The sequence below is a fragment of the Girardinichthys multiradiatus genome, chromosome 18 (genome assembly GCF_021462225.1).
Source record: "Girardinichthys multiradiatus isolate DD_20200921_A chromosome 18, DD_fGirMul_XY1, whole genome shotgun sequence".
Lineage (NCBI taxonomy): Eukaryota > Metazoa > Chordata > Actinopteri > Cyprinodontiformes > Goodeidae > Girardinichthys > Girardinichthys multiradiatus.
This window is the reverse complement of record NC_061810.1, coordinates 34257329-34276928: the sequence shown is the minus strand read 5'-3', so window position 1 is coordinate 34276928 and position 19600 is coordinate 34257329. Positions and strand designations below refer to the sequence as shown.

The 19600-nt window shown below is 39.1% G+C and overlaps 1 protein-coding gene across 1 annotated transcript; it reads right to left on the bottom strand.

The window, feature by feature from the left end:
* Positions 1-672: 672 nt before the first annotated feature.
* Positions 673-19061, bottom strand: p4ha3 (prolyl 4-hydroxylase, alpha polypeptide III). The gene is made up of 13 exons (XM_047390547.1): positions 18632-19061; positions 17077-17231; positions 16746-16969; positions 13159-13308; positions 13027-13078; positions 12229-12386; positions 9400-9576; positions 7647-7711; positions 7395-7554; positions 3181-3243; positions 2832-2900; positions 1721-1817; positions 673-1257 (listed from the first exon to the last, which is right to left on the bottom strand). Exons 1-13 carry the CDS (start codon positions 18817-18819, stop codon positions 1187-1189), a joined length of 1629 nt encoding a protein of 542 aa, XP_047246503.1. The 5' UTR covers positions 18820-19061; the 3' UTR covers positions 673-1186.
* Between the last annotated feature and the right edge of the window lie 539 nt (positions 19062-19600).

Here is a 19600-nt window from a genome sequence, read left to right as displayed (position 1 = left end):
AGTTCACATCGATAACTTTAGTTTTCCAAACTTTCTGTTTTATTGGGGTGCAGACTGGACATACTAACAGGACCGTTTCAAAGAAAAAAAAAAATGCCTGTAATGCATGCAAGATGTATGATGAGCCCTATAACCAATCTGTGCTCCTAAATGTTAGTTTTTAATTAGTGCTTCTGTAATCCCAAGGTTCCTTTTTGTAGAGTGGGAATTGTATAAATAATGGTACAAGCTTGTTAGATTCTGCAGTGAAACACAACAGTACAACCTTCCTGTCTAACAACTCCATGGGAAGATTTTGCCCAGTGTGTACACAGGAATGTGCAATAGAGATCCATTACATGCTCTCTTCATAGATTTTCTGTGTCTGTCTGTGACTGGAGAGACTGTCTCAGCTGGAAACAAAATGTATGTCTCTGTGGGAAAGAAAAAGTATTAAGATCTCTGCCACCCAACCAGCAAGACATTCCGACAACATTTCCATACAGACGGGTTTGGTTCTTATAAGTTGGATTTCAATACTGACCAACCTCACTGTTTTCAGGTGGACTGTGAGGTATTTTAACGTATCTGAGAAATCTAAGAAATGTGTCAATATGGCCAGTTGTGTGAGTTCAGAAAGAAGTAAAGAAGTAAAATTATTCAGACTAATAATGATCAGTGTCTGAGGCACAATGAGTGGCAGATTTAATCGTTTATTTGTTTTATTAGACAGCGTCTTGCATTAATCTGAGACAAAAACAGTGACGATGACAACACTGTTCTATCAGGAAGAAAGGTACAAGCAATCCCAGTGAATGAAATGTTTTACTAAATCTGAACTTTACATTTTTGATAATTACCAGTATTAGGACACACGGCTGTTAAATCTGAACCCTCTGAAATAATTTACTGTCCACTGAAGATCACTTCTGTCCTCTGCAGATCAGCTTCTGCCAGTATTTCCTACAAAGTGTAAATACTTGAAGTGACTGATGGAAACAGTTGGGCCACTGTAGGCGGATTTCCAAATACCTCGCTCCACCTTCACCTCCACATCCACAGCAGGAGTGTCCAGGATCCCTGGGGCTCTGGGCTCCAATCAAAGATGCAGGCTGGCCCCTCCATTCCCTCCCTTGTCTGTGCACACACTTTCTGACTGCCGCCTCCTCTCTTCTAGTCAATGTGCCTGACAGTAGTAATGTCCCTCTCACACTTCAGGATTCAGGCTGCAGCGACGCTGAAACTCTTGGCCGTACTCATGGATCCATTTGTTGGCCACTATAGCAGAACAACATATCGAAACGGTTGCTAACATACTTTAAAACCAAAATAATTATCACATAAACAGCATTGAGAAAGGCTTTCTTGGCTTGTTTTTTATTTTATCCTTTCCAAAAACATTTCCAACAACAAATAAGTAGCATTCCCACCTGTTTTTATACTCGAATTTGTTGACATAAACTGCAGCTTCTTCTGCAGCTGCTTCCTGATTATTACTCTCCTTCTGTTGGTTTGATAAATCTGCAAAACACATCTGCTTGTCTGAGCCAACCAGCAGCAGATGTTCACTTTCCAAGATGAGCCCTGACAGACTGAACTGCAGGCTGTAATATCTCTTAATTCAAAATTAAACACAGATGGCGCCCAGCTCTTCTATATCGGGAAACTAGAACTTTTAGGGAAGCAGATCCCTTATTTGGCTTTTATTAAAAGTCTCATGAGCAGAATCACCAAGTCTTACCCCATTTGTCCCCGATGAGCACCGGGCAACCAGCATGCAGAGTGTCTTCATCTCCCTGACCATTTCTGTGGAGGTTCCACCAGAATATGGCAGCTTTCTGAGAAATAAAAATAACACAAAGAATGGATTTTGAAATAAACCAAGCATGCCATTTAAAAATTATTTTCATTATGACTGATTTTGATAAACCAAGCTTTGCGAACACAGTAACTGAATATGAACCACAAATTTCAGCTTATTGCAGTTCCCTTTATGGTTGGATCAGACAGGCACATGTGAATACGAAAATATCTCTCCTGTTCTGTCATCTGTCCACTGGCTGCCTTTGTGTCAAAGAATTGATTTTAAAATCATTCTCTTTGCTTTTAAATGCCTTAATGGTCTTGCTCCTCCGTACCTCTCTTACTTGAAAAAATAGGGAGAAGCTCAGAGGAGATCAGTCCATTTCAGTTGTGACTCCAGAATTATGGAACCAGTTGCCATTAAACATTAGACATGCTTCTACTCTTGCTGCTTTTAAGTCTCTTTTAAAAGCACATCTATTTTCAGTGGCATTTTATATTTACTCCATTTTTGAGTAATTGCACCAACAGTTGTGTTCTTCTCACCAAGCTTTATTCTGAGGGTCTTGTAGATGTAATCGCAGCCTTATGTCCTTTAACAGTTTTTTTGTCTTGATAATAACAGTAGAGAGGTTTGAATGGAAAAAAGAAGATTCAGGAGTTTAAAGCAGCACACATTTCTGTGTGATTACTTATTTTTTCATGCATCATTGAAAGAAATCTAATATCAAAATTACAAGACGTACTGTTTACACTATAAAACATTAATAATGCTTCATGTTGGTAAAATTAAAAGATTACTTTAAACCTAAGTCTGGCAAAGGTATGAATAATTGTTGGCTTAAATATAATTTTATGAAAGTCAGAGTTTCTTGGCAGTTAGAAAAGAAAACCTCAAATTGGAAGCAGACCTACTCTTAAGAAAATCTCTATATTTGTATTTGTCACAGCTGGATTAGATGCAATGAGCAAATATGGAAATAACTCAGCCTGATGTGTAAAGAACATGAAGTTAGAAGAAATATACTAAGGAAAATTTAAGTGTTTACCTTCACAACTGGAACACTGAAGTTGGCATATATGAAGGCTGTTGACCCGCCAGCTTCGACTGAGCTGAGCTGTGGAAAACAACATTCCTTTAGAGCAGTGTCTTGTACTTATGTGTTTATGTTATGCAAGTAAATTTTCCTTGTAGACCTGACTCAGGGAACATTATTTCTAATAACTATCACATTTCATGCTCAGTTTTTTCTCATAAAAAAGAAATCACTTAGAAGAGTTACTAACATAAAACTGAGAGTAGCTGGACAGGATGATGAGATAAAAGGCATTCTTCAGAGCAGCGTGGGGCGACAGATGAGCCTGATGAACGTGTGTATAAAAGTAGATTTTACTTACGTAGATCATGAAGGTCGCCACACGATTCCCAGTTTTCAGCTTGAAAACAGGACTGGAGGGTGACTGGTTTTTAAAAGAAATGTAAACACTCATTGCAATCTTTTAAATCACTGTCAACATTCAACCAACAGATAAGGTGCTCTGGAAATGTAATAATACACCTTGACCTTTTTTTACATTTTGTCACTTTGCAACTACTTCTGTTTATTTATGGGGTGTCAAGTTATAGACCAACACAGCATAGTGCATGATTGTGAAGTGGAGGGAAAATAATGATTTTTAACACTTTTTTCACAAGAGAATCTGAAATATCTAAATAAAATTCAGTGCAACCTAACTAAAAAAATACAGTCTCTTTGTGTGTCATTTTTCTGAACATAAATATAGCTGTTCTGTGAAGGCATTCTGTGAACACTTCAGACAAGTCAAGGAGAAGGTTGTGGATAAACCTTCATGTAAGGTAAGTAAAGTAAGGTAAGTTTATTTATATAGCGCTTTTCAGCAACGAGACACTCAAAGCGCTGTACATACAATAACAATACAATCACAAAGCAAATAAACACAGATAAACACACAGAAAAACAAATCAAATGATATAATCAAACAACAGAGTTAATTTAAAAAAGTAAAATAAAATAAAATATAGAGAATAGAATGATGGACAAGAAAATGAAAGGAAAATTGGACTGAAAACGCAACTAATCACGCCTAAATGGCACAGTCAAAGGCCACTCTAAACAAATAAGTTTTTAATCTTGATTTAAAGCAATTTAGGGTTTTGGCGCTTTAACAGTTTTCTGGGAGTTTATTCCAGATTAGTGGAGCATAAGAACTAAAAGCTGCTTTTCCATGTTTGGTTCTGGTTGTAGATTTGAGCCAGAATACCTGAGAGGTCTGGGTGGTTGATACACTGACAACAAGTCTGAAATGTATTTTGGTGCTAAGCCATTCAGTGATTTATAGACTAACAGAATTATTTTAAAGTCTATTCTCTGAGCTACAGGGAGCCAGTGTAGGGACTTTAGAACCGGGGTGATGTGCTCCACTTTCTTAGTTCTAGTGAGGACGCGGGCAGCAGCATTCTGGATCAACTGCAGCTGTCTGATCGACTTTTTAAGCAGACCTGTGAAGACACCGTTGCAGTAATCAATTCTACTAAAGATGAACGCATGAATCAGTTTTTCAAGGTCCTGCTGAAACATTAGTTCTTTAATCCTGGAGATGTTCTTTAGGTGATAGAAGGCCGACCTAGTTACTACCTTTATGTGCCTCTGAAGGTTCAGGTCTGAGTCCATCACTACACCCAGGTTTCGAGCCTGACTGGTGGTTTCTAGCTGTATTAAATGAAGCTGTGTGCTAACTTTTAAACGCTTTTCCTTTGGTCCAAAGATTATTACTTCAGTTTTGTTTTGATTCAGCTGAAGAAAATGTAGGCCCATCCATGCATTGATTTCTTCTAAGCATTTACCCAGTGCTTGAATGGGTTCATAGTCACCTGGTGACATCGTAACGTATAGCTGTGTGTTGTCTGCATAGTTATGATAACTTACGTTGTTGTTTATTAAAATCTGAGTTAGGGGGAGCATGTAGATATTGAGTAGGAGGGGCCCTAAGATGGACCCTTGGGGAACGCCACATGTGATATTTGTGCTCCCTGATGTAAAGTTACCTACAGACACAAAAAAGTCCCTGTCCTTCAAGTAGGATTTAAACCAATTGCTGTACCAGAAAGGCCGACCCAGTTTTCCAGGTGCTCTAATAAAATGGAGTGATCAACAGTGTCGAATGCTGCATTAAGGTCCAATAATACCAGCACTGTGGTTCTTCCACAGTCTGCATTTATACGGATGTCATTGAACACCTTGACAAGAGCAGTCTCTGTACTTTGGTGAGCAGGAAGCCTGACTGGAAGACATCAAAGCGGTTGGTCGTTGTTAGGAAGTTGTTTAACTGCTGAAACACAGCTTTTTCAATAATCTTACAGATGAAGGGGAGGTTTGATATAGGCCTGTAGTTCTGTAGTAGCAGCTTGTCCAAGTTGCTCTTTTTCAATAGAGGTTTGATAATTGCTGTTTTTAGGGCCTGGGGGAAAACACCTGACAAAAGGTACGTGTTTATTATTTGTGTTAAATCAGATGTTATTATAGGCAAAGCTTTCTTAAGGAAAACTGTGGATAAAAGATCGAGACAGCAGGAAGAAGAGCTTAGTTGGTGTACGATTTCTTCTAAGATTTTGCAGTTTATTTGGTGAAATTGGGAAATTTTATCAAAATCAGTTCTAGTTGGAGACAACTTTGGTACTGTAGTTGATGTGGATGTGCTGACTGCCCCTCTGATCTTTTGGGTTTTTTCAGTTAAGAATTTAGAAAATTCATTGCAGGCCCTGATAGAGTGGAGTTCAGATGCTACAGTTACAGGAGGGTTTGTTAACCTTTCGACCGTGGCAAATAATGCACGAGCATTGTTAATGTTTTTGCTGATGATCTCAAAAAAGAAAGATTCCCTTGCATTTTTCACTTGTAGGTTATATCTCTATAGTCTCTCTTTATAGATAATATAGTGAACCTGGAGTCCAGTCTTTCACCACCTGCGTTCAGCTTTTCGACACTCCTTTTTTTCACTTCTGACTGGTGGAGCACTTCTCCACGGAGACATTTTCTTCCCAGAAACGACTTTCACTTTAATTGGAGCAATTGAATCAATGATGTCCGAGATTTTAGAATGAAAGTTTTCTACCAGCTCATCTGCAGTGTTACAGGGCAAAGTGGAGGTAGAAGAGTAAATCTGGTTAAAGGTTTCAGCAGCACCATCTTTAAAGATACGTTTTCTTATAATATCGCTTTGGCTAACTGAGTCATTGCAGATGATGCTTTCAAAAATAACAGAAAAGTGGTCAGATAGGGCAACATCAGTTACAGACACCTTGGAAATGTTTAGACCCTTAGTGATGATCAAGTCCAATATATGTCCCTGTTTGTGCGTTTGCTGTTTAACATGTAGAGTCAAACCAAAATTTCTAAGTGTCACATAGATCTATTGTACTTCTGTCTTCAGGATTGTCCATGTGAATGTTGAAGTCTCCCACAATAATTAAACAGTCATAATAAACAAAATCGCAGATAAAAGCTAATTAAAATCACTGATAAAGTTTGTTTTGGACTTAGGAGGCCTGTAAATATTCAAGAACATTATTCAGACAGGGCTCTTTACCCGGACAGCCAAATATTCAAAAGAGTCAAATTTGCCCAGAAATACTTTTTTACACTCTAATAAATCTTTAAACAAAGTGGCCACCCCTCCACCTTTTCTTTGCTGTCTGCTCTCACAAAGAAAATTGTAATTCGGAGGCGTCGGCTCTATCAGAATGGGAGCTTCATTAAATTCATGTAACCATGTTTCTGTTAAAAACATAACATCAAGATTGTGGTCAGTAATGAAGTCAGTCAGTCAGTCATTTTCTACCGCTTATTCCATAGTGGGTCGCGGGGAAGCTGGTGCCTATCTCCAGCAGTCTATGGGCGAGAGGCAGGGTACACCTTGGAAAGGTCGCCAGTCCGTCGCAGGGCAACACACAAACAACCATGCACACACTCATTCATAATGAAGTCATTGATTAAAATGATTTTCCTGTTTCCAAAATGGGTGTAGCTAAATACAGAACAAATCCTGGAAAAAAACAGTTAGAAGCTGCAAATGACCTGAGATTGGGGTGGAGGCTCACCTTCCAGCATGACAACAACCCTAAACTTACAGCCAGAGCTACATTGGAATAGTTTAGATAAAAGTATTTGAATGGCCTGGTCAAGGTCCAGATCTCTTTCCAACTGAAAATCAGTGGCAAGATTTGAAAGTTCATGTTCATGGACACTCTCCATGCAGTCTGAATGAGCATGAGCTGTTTTTACCAAGAAAGGGCAAAAATTAAGACGAAACGTCTGAAAGATCATCAGATAAGAGAAAAGGTTGATAAAAATGTATGCCACAAGAGACTTTTATTGATAAAAGATTTTTTAATTCATGCACCCTTTTCTTTAAACTTCATAATTATGCACCCCTTTGTGTTGATCTATTAAATAAATTTCAAGTTTAATACAAGTTTAATATCTAATATTTAATTCAAGTTTGTGGATGCAATGCAACAAAATGCTGAAAGGTTTAAGTGGTATGAATATATTTACAAAGTCCTGTAAATAACCAGCCCACTATTATCTTACTGTAGCGTGGTCAAAATGAGGTTCATAGTGGCCACCGATCCCATAATTCACCACCTGGAGGAACTCGCCATATGGATGCTTCACGTTCAAACCCGTTAGCACAGAAATCCTGTGGTCTAACCTTCCAACGATGGAGCTCTCTGAGCCTTTCAGCCAAGCACTACAAATAAGACATATTCAATCAGTTCATTACTACTCCATATGTTTTATTGCACATACCAAAAGCACTAATAGGTTTAAAAAGTTTTGCACCTCTTGCTAATTCGATAATCTGCCGTTTCCTGCTTCTCTCCAGCTGCCACTACGGATCTCTTCAACTTGTTAAAAAAGACAGAAAATGTAATATTATTATACGTTTTATTTGCTTTTTTATTGGCCAGGTGTTAAGATCCTTAAGTGTTTGGGGTTCTGGTGGTTGTTTTGCATCTTTGTTTTCATCATTTTCCTGTTGGTTATATCCTATAAGAGTTGCTATTTTAGTTTTTTCCTTTATCTTGACTTTCTTAGCTCATTATTGTGTTCTGTGTACTTGTAAAATTATTTCTGTTAGATCTTTGTTAGATTTTTCCCCTGGGTTTGATAGTTTCTTTGTATCTCAGTTCAGCTGTTTTCATGTAAATTGGTCTCCTTCCCTCAGCTTCTCTGCTTTCATTTACCTCAGCTGCTCCACACTTCCTCTAATTAGCTCATCTGGTTCCTTTGTCCTCCACCCCTGCCTCAGTATTTAAGCTCCTGACTTGTTATTGTTTACTGCTGGATTTTTCCGTTACCCCAGTGGACTGCCCCTTATTTCCTCCATCTGCTAAGTTCTCTGTTATTTATTAAAACATTCCATTATTTCCGTCTGCTTTGTGCTTGGGTTTTGTACAAACCTTACAAACATGGCAACAAGTTGTCATTACACATATTTTTGGACTGAGTCTGTACTTCTGTAAACCACTAAAATGTATCACCACTCCCCTAGCCTTTTGATAAATTTGTTTTCCAAAATCTCACAGAAATGTAAAGTGACCCTACACTGTAGAATAGCAGCCTAATATTAAATGAAATAACTTCTGCTGTTTAAACTCCTCAGATAATTGAGGCAGACAGTCCAGTTTATGAAACTCACCAATTTACAGAGTAGTAAATTAAAAAACTAGAAAACCTTCAAACTAAGAGAACTGTTGGAACAAATGTGTAGTATTGCAGAGTTAAACCAGAAAAGTGAAGAACCATCCAGCTCAGTACCAAAGGCCTGTTTTCAATCAGCCCACTAGCTGACATAATGATGACATGAAAACTGAGCTCTCCATCTGAAAAAGCACGGAAAACTCTCAGAGGCCAAAACCTCAAAGTAACTAAAGGGTCATAATTCACGTTTATCCACCAAATGACTCCTGAAGTGCATGAGTCAGCAGGATGTTAGCTTTGAGCAAAGTTTCTGCTAAATGTCATCTTTGCATGAGGCTCACATTGTTTCCTGACAAAGCTCAATCAGATTGCAGACGAATTTGGCTAAAACTTCACTGCTTCAAGAACTGCAGTAAACATTTATTTCAAGGAAAACACAGCATCAAAGGTTGCAGTTGATTGCAGTGTTACATCTTCTAAATCAAAAGCATTTCTAATCTGACTGACAGGCTGAAATTATCTTTGTGGTTTCTTTTTCAGGAATAAGAAACTCATTTGCACTATCTGGTAGGAGGAAATTAAATGGGCCTGAAAAAATCTTGAAATAATAAGTTTCCAAAGATGTGAGCATCCAAAATGATGTAATTTGAAGCTCAAAGCAATTAAATAGAGAGCATGGTGAGGGACAACAAATAAGAAAAACAAATAAATACTATCTTAAATTCTGCAGAAAACAAAAACAAATAAATGAAACCTCACTTTTTCAGATTTTCATTAAAACATTGCGGGTCCCTGGACAAAACCAGGCATTTTGAAAACAAAAAAACAAATGTTTAATGCAGTTTGATATTTGAAACCTAAACATACACATGTAAAAGTGACGATCACCTACACCATCCTGGGCGAGCTTCTTGATGTCCTCAGCCTCAGCACCTGTGACGAAGTCATGGTAAAGGACCACATGAGGCTGCAGGCTCAACACCTCCCGTCTCACAGGCTGTAGCAGCAGTGCAGGGCTGTTGTTGGTGAAGTGGTCACAGAACAGTCTAGGGTTTTGAAAATGCATCGGCTGTGAGGGGAAAACAGGCATCTGAAGTCCATTAATGAGACCAAACAAGGATCATTTTTATCTTTCATCAACATTCATGCAAGCTTTCACTTAAAAGCAAAAATTATGCATTTTGATGGCCACAGAAACATTTTGCAAGTAAAATCAAGAACTCCCTCCACCCTGTGGGATTCCAAGGTTTTTTTTAGGCCAGAAGGTATATATATACTTCATCTAATGAGTTCTAAGTCTGCCACAAGGATTCCTTTTGGGGACAAACTTCGACGGGAGTCACTCAGGTGGTCTCCTTATCAGATGCCTGCTCACCTTGTCTTTAAGGTTGAGTCTTATCATCCTGCTGAAGAAGCTTATTTCAGCTGCTCATATCCCAAATATCTATTTTCTAGGCATGATTAAAATCGTAGGACTAGATTCGAGGATCTGAACGTAGTCTTACTAGTTGTCAGGGCTCTGTGTTGGTGCGCAGTGTATGTGTGTTTCTTTCCACCCTCTGCTCTAGAGCGTTTCCTGACAGGTGCTGCTGATCAGGGCCTAATCACTGGCCTTCTTAAGGAGCTGAGGCCAGGAGGGAGACGTCAGCCCGTTGCTACATTTTTGTGGTACTGGCCGTGATGTGCAGTGCTTGTGTATACTGTTTGCTGATGTTATGGCCTGCGAGATATAGGACCCCAGAATGCAGACGAGCAGGCAGCGTGATGGTAAGTGAAAAAGGTTTAATAACAAAAACTCACTCACAGCAGGAGGCAGGAACAAAACAACAAACGGGCAGGTGAGACAGGCATGGCATGATCAAAAAACAAGACATGATATGAGAAATGTTTCCGCGATGACTAACTGAACAGGTGTGTATATATGGAGTGAAAATCAGGTGGAGCAAGGAGACAGATTAACTTTGAGCAGGTGAACCGAATAAACTTAATTGACAGACTGAACAAAACGTGGCTGTGGCAAAAACAGAAACTCTAATACACAAACAAAACCAAACTTGACAAAACATGACCAGAAAAATAATAAACAGAAGCATGATTCAAAATCTAAGGAGAAGAATAATAAATAATAATAAACAAAAGAACAAGTCAAAACCTTAACTGTGAAAAACATAAGAAAAAACCCGAAACCAAACAACCCCAAGTCATAACAGCTGAACCTAATCGGACATTTCTCTTGTCTTTTTCTCCAGACCTTGCCTGAAGGGTTTTTAAGGCTCCTAGTCCCGTGATCTGTTTTCTGAGCGAGCTTCAAGGTTTCGTTCCTCATCTCCCACCGTGAGTCTCCCTGCCTTCTCAGCTTCTGGCCCTGGCTTGGGTGAGGTTGTTTGGAGAACCTTACTTCTGTTGTCACCTGCCTGTCCACCCTTCTACGTGGGAACGTTTAAACTGAGTCATCACTTGAGAGCTAAAGGAAAGAAAGGAAACTACCACACTCACCCTGCCAACTTCCATCTCAGAGGAAAGACTTACCTTCCCAGCTAAACCACAACCTCTCTGGCTGTAAGTTCCTGAACAAACCCTTCTAAAAGAAAACACCTTGAAATTCTCCTGCGATATCCATAACCTTGTCACCTTCCAGAGAAGAACCAGTCTCCTGCTGTCATTGCCTGGGTCCCTGTCTCGCCTCGTTCCTTTTTCTTCACAAAATAAATCTGTTAAAACGCTGTCCTGAATCTGTGGTTGTGTTCTCCTCAGAGTTTAAAGAAACGCTACATTATGACACTAGTAGATTCAGAAGTCAGCTCTGAATTTACTCTGAATCATCTAACTGGTCCAGGACCCACATTAATGCAGATGAGGTTCTGATTCTTTATCTATCTCTCGCTCCATCCTACAATCACTGGTGACACCAAGATACTTGAACTTCTTCGAGAGAGAGTGACCCTGGACCTGAAAGGAGGAGTCCACTTTTTTCTAGTGGAGAACCATAACCTCGGACTTAAAGGAGCTGACTCATCTCACTTCACACTAAGCTGCAAACAGGTCCAGTTCAAACTGAAGGTCATGGCTTTAACATGCCAAAAGTTAAACATGGATAGCCGTTAAAGGCATTCCTAATTCTTCTGTAGCCCCCCCACCTAACAAAAGCCCTTGCAGGGTCCAGGGACAAGGTCCTGACTTCTCCAGAACGGCACAACACCTGAGGACTGGACTATTAAACTCCCATGATCTCCTCAGGGACTCCATGAGGGTGAGGATCTGGTCCACTGTTCCACAGCCAGGAGAAAAGCCACACTGCTCCTCCTGAATCTGACGTTCAACAATCAGTTGGTGCCTCCTTCTCAATACCATAGACTAAGCTTTCTTATTGATCCTGAGTAGTGTGACAAGTGATAGTAATTGGTTAATGTTATTTAAAAAAGACACAGAATGGATGGAAACATTGCAATAATTTTTCAGTTAGCAGTTGCTGCAAAACTCTGCAAAGCGCATCCACCCAGCCCAAAAGATAATCATGCATTTTTTATTCAAATCCATTTCATCTGTATTTTTCTATCTCCATGTATTGTTTTTCCCTCCAACATTTTTCTGCAGAACGTTTGTGCATTTACAGATTCAAAACGATACAAAAGCAGATCTTTCTGGAACAATGTGGACACTGGCAAGATGAGTTATATGTCACTTTGAGATACTATGTAAAGAATCCAATTTTGATGAATACCTGGGAGCCTTTAGTCAGACAGAGTCTCTCATAAGTGTCCCGTGTCCTTAAATAAGATGAGCCGGGTCTTCTTAAACTACACTCCCTGGATGGACCTGCAGAACCCAGCAGCTTCTCATATTTCTCGACATTCTGCAACACTCGTCCATTCATTGGATCTGATAATATAAATACATTCAATGAGTTACAGAAACCAGTTTCAGTATTATTAAAAAGCATTAATACGTCTTGAACATTCTTATACTTTGTCACAGATAGTGTTTGCGAAAACATTTGGACTCCATGACCGTTTCTTTTTTTCACATTTTGTCACATAACAAAAGTATGCCAAATGTGAATTTTATGGAGGACACCACAAAACAACACAATTATACACAAAATAGTGTATAATTGTCAGTTGGAAGGATGACGGATTAAGGGTTTCTAAATGCAAAGATCTGTATTGTATTACTTTTCATCAAGGCCAGGTTTTATGTTGGTCTCATTTAACCTTCACATGTTGTCAACATACAGTTAAGCCTGCCTGTTGTAAGCAAACTTCTTGGTTGAATAAAAAAACTTAAATCTAAATCTGCCAGGGCTATGAATACTTTTGAGCTTAGCTGTAACTAAAATGAGCCAATCAATTTTCCTTCCACTTAATTATGCAATGCTTTCTCTGTCTTGACAAATCTCAATTAAATACATAGAGGTCTATGGTTTTTAAAATGATAAAATCTGAAAAAGTTTCTGTATTATCTTCACCTGTGAAATAATCAAAGGAGACAGACTGCGTGTAAAAAGGAGTGACAGACTTACCGTGATGCAGTAACTCGTGAGACAGACTTAAAGCATAGGAGACATTTCCTGTCTGAATCAAACAGAGGAATTTAGAGCAGCCTAATCAGTCAAACAATATTGTCCCACTATGTATTTTCTCTGCACACCTACTTTAAAGTGGGAGAAAGCGAGATGATCCAGAGCGTCCTCTAAAGTCCCTTCATTCTCAGGGCTCCACTGTCCTCCTGTTCCCCTGAAGAGACGCACTGACTCCTCCAACCACTGCACCGAGTGGTAATAGTCTTCCTGCTCATAGGCGACCTGTGCATAAGGAAACTTTACTCTGATATTGACATGATTTCTTAAGTCAGTCTCTTGTAAACCACAAGGTATTCCAAAGCCTGCACTGTGCTCCAGCATTGAGGCATAACATAAATTATGAGTTTAACAATAGCAACAATGCTGGTATGAAAGTAGAGCCTCTTATGATTCTCTCTGTGGTGGAATACGGCATGATAAAGCTCTACAAGTATTTATATAATTAATTTAAACAAAATTGTTTGTTTCTCTGTGGTTTTTTTTTCCACTGGTATTTTACCCATTTTGACTCCTCATTTTGACAGTCATCATTAATGGCCCATAGTATTTTCTTAAAGTGTATTAGTTTAACAGGTCTTTAACTACTGATTAAAAAAGGATAAATTATCTAATTTATAAATCTGGAAACTGGAGCAGTGGTGAAGTTGTTTGCACTGTTGCCTTGCATCCAGAAGGTTTTGGGTTTGAATCCCGGACTGTATTGATTCTCACCAGGTTCTCCTCCTACAGTAAAAAAAAAACATGATTTTTAGGTTAAATGATCTCTCTCCATTGCCCCTAGGAGTGGATGGATGTGTGAATAGTTGTGTGTGTCTGTGTTGCCATATGATGGACTGTCAATTTGTCCAGGGTGTACCCGACCTCTTGCCCAATGACCGTTAGAGATCAGCACCAGCCCCCTGCAATTCAGCAAGGATAAGTGGGTATAGACAATGGATGGATGGAACCAGCCGCTTCTTACTGTTTTTGTTTAAACTGATGGCTAATGTCTAAAACATATTGTTCTCAATGAAACAACGAATGCATCTGTGCCCTCGTTTTGATTTCTGGCTTGTGTGGATCTTCTATGACAGACCAAAGAGAAATATGAACCAATAAACAGTTGTTTGGGCTTCTGGAAAAAAGATAGGCTAAATCTGGTCTGGGCCCAGATGTGAGGATGTCTGTGGAGTTGTCGAGAAGTGACTATTTTAATCCTTTGTAGTTGTACAAAGCTACCAACATGCAGCTCAACAGTGCAACATCAGAATCAGATCTAAGACTGATCTACTCTTGTGCTGCTACTCATCGGGACATTTATGTTTAAATAAATTGCTCTCTATAATAAATCCTCTGCTTTTGTGAGTACAGCTCTTTCAGTCATTCCCTTATGACTCCTCAGTTAGCTTTATTGTGGATAAAGATTAGCGGGTTGAGCATCTTAATCATCACAAGGCATTAGAACACTCCCATCAGAGACTCAGAAAATCCCACAACAGGCTTTAATTCACAAAGACACTTAAAGTCTCAGTCTAATAAAACTTACAAATGAATTCACTTTCCATCTGGGGGTAATTTACCACACTGCATGCTATAATGTAGGAACCAATAATCGTTTTATGAAAAAATAACTGTTTAAGAATTGCCTACATTTTTTTCCAGTTAAATTTCTACATATATCTTCAATAAAATCGATTTGTTTTTAAACAGCAATTTAAAAACCTCATAAAAACTAATTTAAACCCCTACAAGAAAAGATCTCTGCTTCAGATAATCACTGCCTCAGTAACTGTGACTGCTCTCCCTGTTTATTGCTCATCAGCGTGATATAATGTCTTTTCCATGCAGAGCATGTCTCTCCCACACAGTGCCCTGCCCTTACACATCAACGCTGTACAAAAAAGGAATTTACTGTGTGGAAACCACATTTTTTCTTTTCTCGTCGTAGAACAGGGTATCGAGACTCTCATGAAGAAAATGACTAAGTGTGCAGTTGGAAGAATCCCAGTTTTTCCCATGCGGAGTGTCTGGGCACCCACCACGCCACTGCAGATCTTGGGAAAAGGAAATTATTCATGGAGAATGGCTTTCACAGAATACATCTCTTAGATATCCCTCTTATTAATCTCTTATCATTAAAAGATTACATTTTACTATTTTTTGCAAGGAAATGTAAACAGGATGTGTTTTTAAATAATTTGCCTCCGGTAAACAGCGATGACAAATAACCACAATGGATTTGTTTTCTAAGCCTTTGTGCTGATAAAATAGAAAATAGATTTGTCGGGATCCCTTTTATTTTTGTATTATTTGCATTCTTTGCTCCGACAGCTTGCTGTTCTGTGACTTATTTTTCTTTGTTTGGTCTCCTGTTCACATTTTTCCCTAAATCTGCTGCGACATATTGGTCTGCTTCTGCGAACCTCACAGTAAAGTTATAGAAAACATGGATTTTCTTTGTCTTGCTAAAGAATTCAGACCCCTTAAAGTTTTTCACCTCATATCACCTTCTCACTACAGACCTCAATGTATTTCTTGGGATTTTGTGTAAATGACAAAGTTTTGCATAATGTTGTACTGAAAACAAAGTAATACATGTTTTTTAAAATTTTCTTTTAATACAAAAAAAAATTTGAAAGGTGTGGTGTGCGTCTGGATTAATATACCCTGTATCAAGCCTTTGTAGAAGCACCTTTTATTGCAGTTGCAGCTGGAAGTCTTTTGGAGTACCTCTACCACGTTTGCATGCATAGAAATAGAATGGGAATGACTTTGGGATCCAGGAAAGTAAGGAACCACCCAGCTCAGAACCACAGGCCTGTTTTCAATCAGACCGCAAACTGACATCTGGCCAAAGAGCGGAAAACAGGCCAAAACCTTACAGAAAGTGTTGGGGGCATTTATGCACCATAGTTGCGATGGTGTGCTCACGGTGATGTGCAGTGTTCTCCACAAACGCATTTTACATGTAGATCAAAACGCTCAAAGTTTGGTGTCATCTGACCAGAACACTTTCTGTCAAATGTTTGTTGTGTCCTCTACCTGTAGCAAATGTTAAACTGGACTTTTTACTGTGTCCTTCTTGCCACTTTTCCATAAAGGCTCTTTCTGTGTATTGCAAATCTCATACTGTAGTTGTCTCACTGGTTGTCGCCTGAGCTGTCAATCTCTGCAGCTCCTTCAGACATACAATGGGCATCAGACTGCTTCTCTGATTGAAGATTTCATTGCCTGGCCTGTCTAAGTGGATAAACATATGTTGGTAGGTGTGCAGTTGTGACATACTCTTTCCATTCTTAAATGATGGATTGAACAGTGCTCCATGAAAAGTTCAAAATTGTAAATATTGTTTAATAATTTAACTCTGCTTTAAATCCCTGCACAACTTTATTTCTTCGAAACACATTGAAGTTTGCAGTTGTGATGGAAAAAAATGTGGAAAACTTCAGAGGTATAAATACTTTTGAACTGCATTGTAGTTAACACCTATCTGTGTCCTCCTTGGCTGTAACGGGTTTGGCAGATACAGTTTGGATTAAAAGGACTAAACTACTAGCTGTTCATGAAGAAACTGATCTCACTGCTTCATGAGTGAACATATATCAATAGAATATGGTCTGATAAGCCGGTCAGAAATGCAGTTTCTCTGTGTAATAAGTGCAAAGTGTAAAGGAGTTCACCTTCCCAACAAGAAAGCAGTCGTCACCAGACAGTGAGACAGACACAGCAGGCGAGCAGACATCAATCACACCTCCATTGGTGATCCTCTGAAAACGGCCCTTTACAAGACTAGAGACCTGGAGGGAATACACATCCTGGAGCCTCATCAGCCCCTTTGCAGCACCCCGGAGGTCTTCCACTTTGGGCAAGTCTGCCTCCTCTTCCTCATATTTGGACCTGAGGGCTGAACAGGGGAGTATTAAAGGGTGAGATTTGCTTGTGACAGCAGAGAGGAGAAAATGGTTCAGATATCAGCCAGATGTAAGAAAGAGCGAGAAGGAGAGAACGCACTTTGAATGTTTTCCTGAGCTTCATTACTGTGGATTACGTTCAGCCACTCTGAATGCAGCCGCTTGATGAGGGTGAAGGCCACCAGTGGGTTTGCTGTTGCAGCTGCAGAACCTTTGTATAGTATTGTGTGCAGGTCAGACACTTTGGCATAAAACCTGTGTGAAAGATGAGATAGGGGTCACAGAAAGGTGCTCACATATGGTCTTCATTAGACCGGAAATTAAACATACTTCAAAACCGTCAGTGTATTTTATTGCCATTTTATGCCATAGACCAAATTTAAGTGGTGCATTATTGTTGAGAGGAAGGACAATAATGCAGGATTCTAAAACTGCTTTACAAATAAAAATTGAAAAAGTGTCTCTTGGATTTGTATTCAGTCTCTATGACTCCATAGGTTTTGTAGACTGACACTTTGCTGCAGTTAGAGGAGCAAGTCTCAAGGCTATCTTCCATCTTCCAACCTTATTTGAACTAAACCGCCTAAATTAATTCCGGTTGCATGAAAAGCATATGTGAACAGCAAGTTTTTAAGTATTGCCACAGATTCTCAATTAAATGTAGGGATGGAACATTCTGACATATATTTTAATCAAAACCATGTGACTGTAGCTCTGGCTACATGTTTCTGGTTGTTGCCCTGACAGAAGGTGAACCTCCACCACAGTCTTAAGTCTTTAGGAGCATCCAACAGGTTTTCTTTTAGGATTGTCCCCTGTTTTGCTCCATACATCTTTTCATCAACTCTGACCAACAATTAACTTTCTTTGTGCCATGCTTCCATAGAGGACAAGTTTGTTAAATGCACAACTTTTGGGTGCAAGAGGTTCAGGCTTTGAACCAGTTGTGGATTTTTTACAACCTAACCCTGCTTTAAACCTCTTAATAACTTTCTCCCTGACCTGTCTGTTCATTAACTAAGGGACCTCTGGAGGCAGTTGGTTGCACTGGTTTTATTTAGGGGTATTGGAGTAAATTAGTTGGAAAGTGTCAAAACATGGAAACATTCAACAGGTATGAAAGACACTGTCACTAAATGAAGCAAAAGAGACCTTAATAAAGACAGCAATGTGAAACTTATTATGAATGTTGTTTGTTGATAACATCTTTATCAGTATCAGTATCTAAACCTTCATTTTATATTACAACAAATAGTCAAACCAGATAACTGACTCTCAAATGAGGCAGCATCAGATAAGTTGCAGATTCTGAACAGAAAAGTATTTAAAGAAAAACTCTGACAGATTTCCAGAAAGCTTGGATAGCTATAGATCAACTTCTTGATGTGGCTCATTTGAAGGAACACATCAAGAAAGTTTATTTATTTTCTTTTTCTCCAAGACTTTGCACAGTTCTGCATCACAGCATGTGGTCACTGAAGCTCCTCTATAATAACATCAATATAACTATTGTGCAAACTTAGAATAAACAGCTCAAACTATGAGATAATAATACAGAGATAATAAAGAGATTTTTCATCCTCTACCATCCTTGTGAAATGTGCTTCTCTGACTGTAAAAGTGTCTCAGTTATCTCCAGTTTCACCAACACTCACCGCTTGATGTCTTCCAGTCTCTCCAACTCGCTGTCGATGTAAGTTCTCAGATATTCAATCAATTTCCTTTCAACATTAATGGCTTGCTTCACGTCTTGGAGCGACGTGTACATTTCTCCTTCAGCGTGGGAAGCGAGAGCAACGATCACCAAACAACGGAGAAAGAAAACACCCGGAGGAGAGCTCATCCTCTTCACAAGCAACTGGGTTTTAACATCAGACGAGCTTGTTTCTCACAGTTCCTCTGTGTTTTTGCTGTCATCTGAAGACCTCCAAAGTTTGATCTGTGAGTTCAGATCTGGGACCAGTTTCCCCCTGTCTGTGTACAACTGACCTGCAGCCTGAGATCATCTGATCCTCATAATTAGACGATTCATAGGAAGTGTTGTTTGAGGCAACTACTCCAATGATGTTTAAACCTTTTAATTAACTGTGTTTGTATGCGCACTTTTCAAAGTTTTCCAAAAATGAAAGAGCGCCTTTGACCGAATGCGTATGCTACAGTGACATCTGCTGGTGACATCTTCGTATTACTGCTAAAATACTGGCAGGAAGAACCTCTAAATTTATATATATGATAAATAAATAATAATAATAAAAAACTCTGATTCATATAATGCAGGGGTGTCCAGCCTTTCTGCTGGACAGGCACAGTTCCTGAAGTGCACTCTCAGTTTATGTTTCCATTTTGTTCTATTTTTTTATTTCAGGTTTTACCTGTTCAACAATAAAATAAAGGCCTATTTTTTCAACATAATATGAAAACTTTTCATATGAAAAACGGGACAGCTTATTATAGGAAAGATACAAAATATGTTGATTGCTTTCCATTTTGCACGTTCTTCTTGTGCATTCGTGGGTTCTCTCCGGGTACTCCGCTTTCTTCCAAAGTTCAGAGACTGTAATAGGTTATTGGTCCCTTTAAATAGCTTGGTCTGTACTGTGTGTCTCTGTATGCCCTGTGATGGA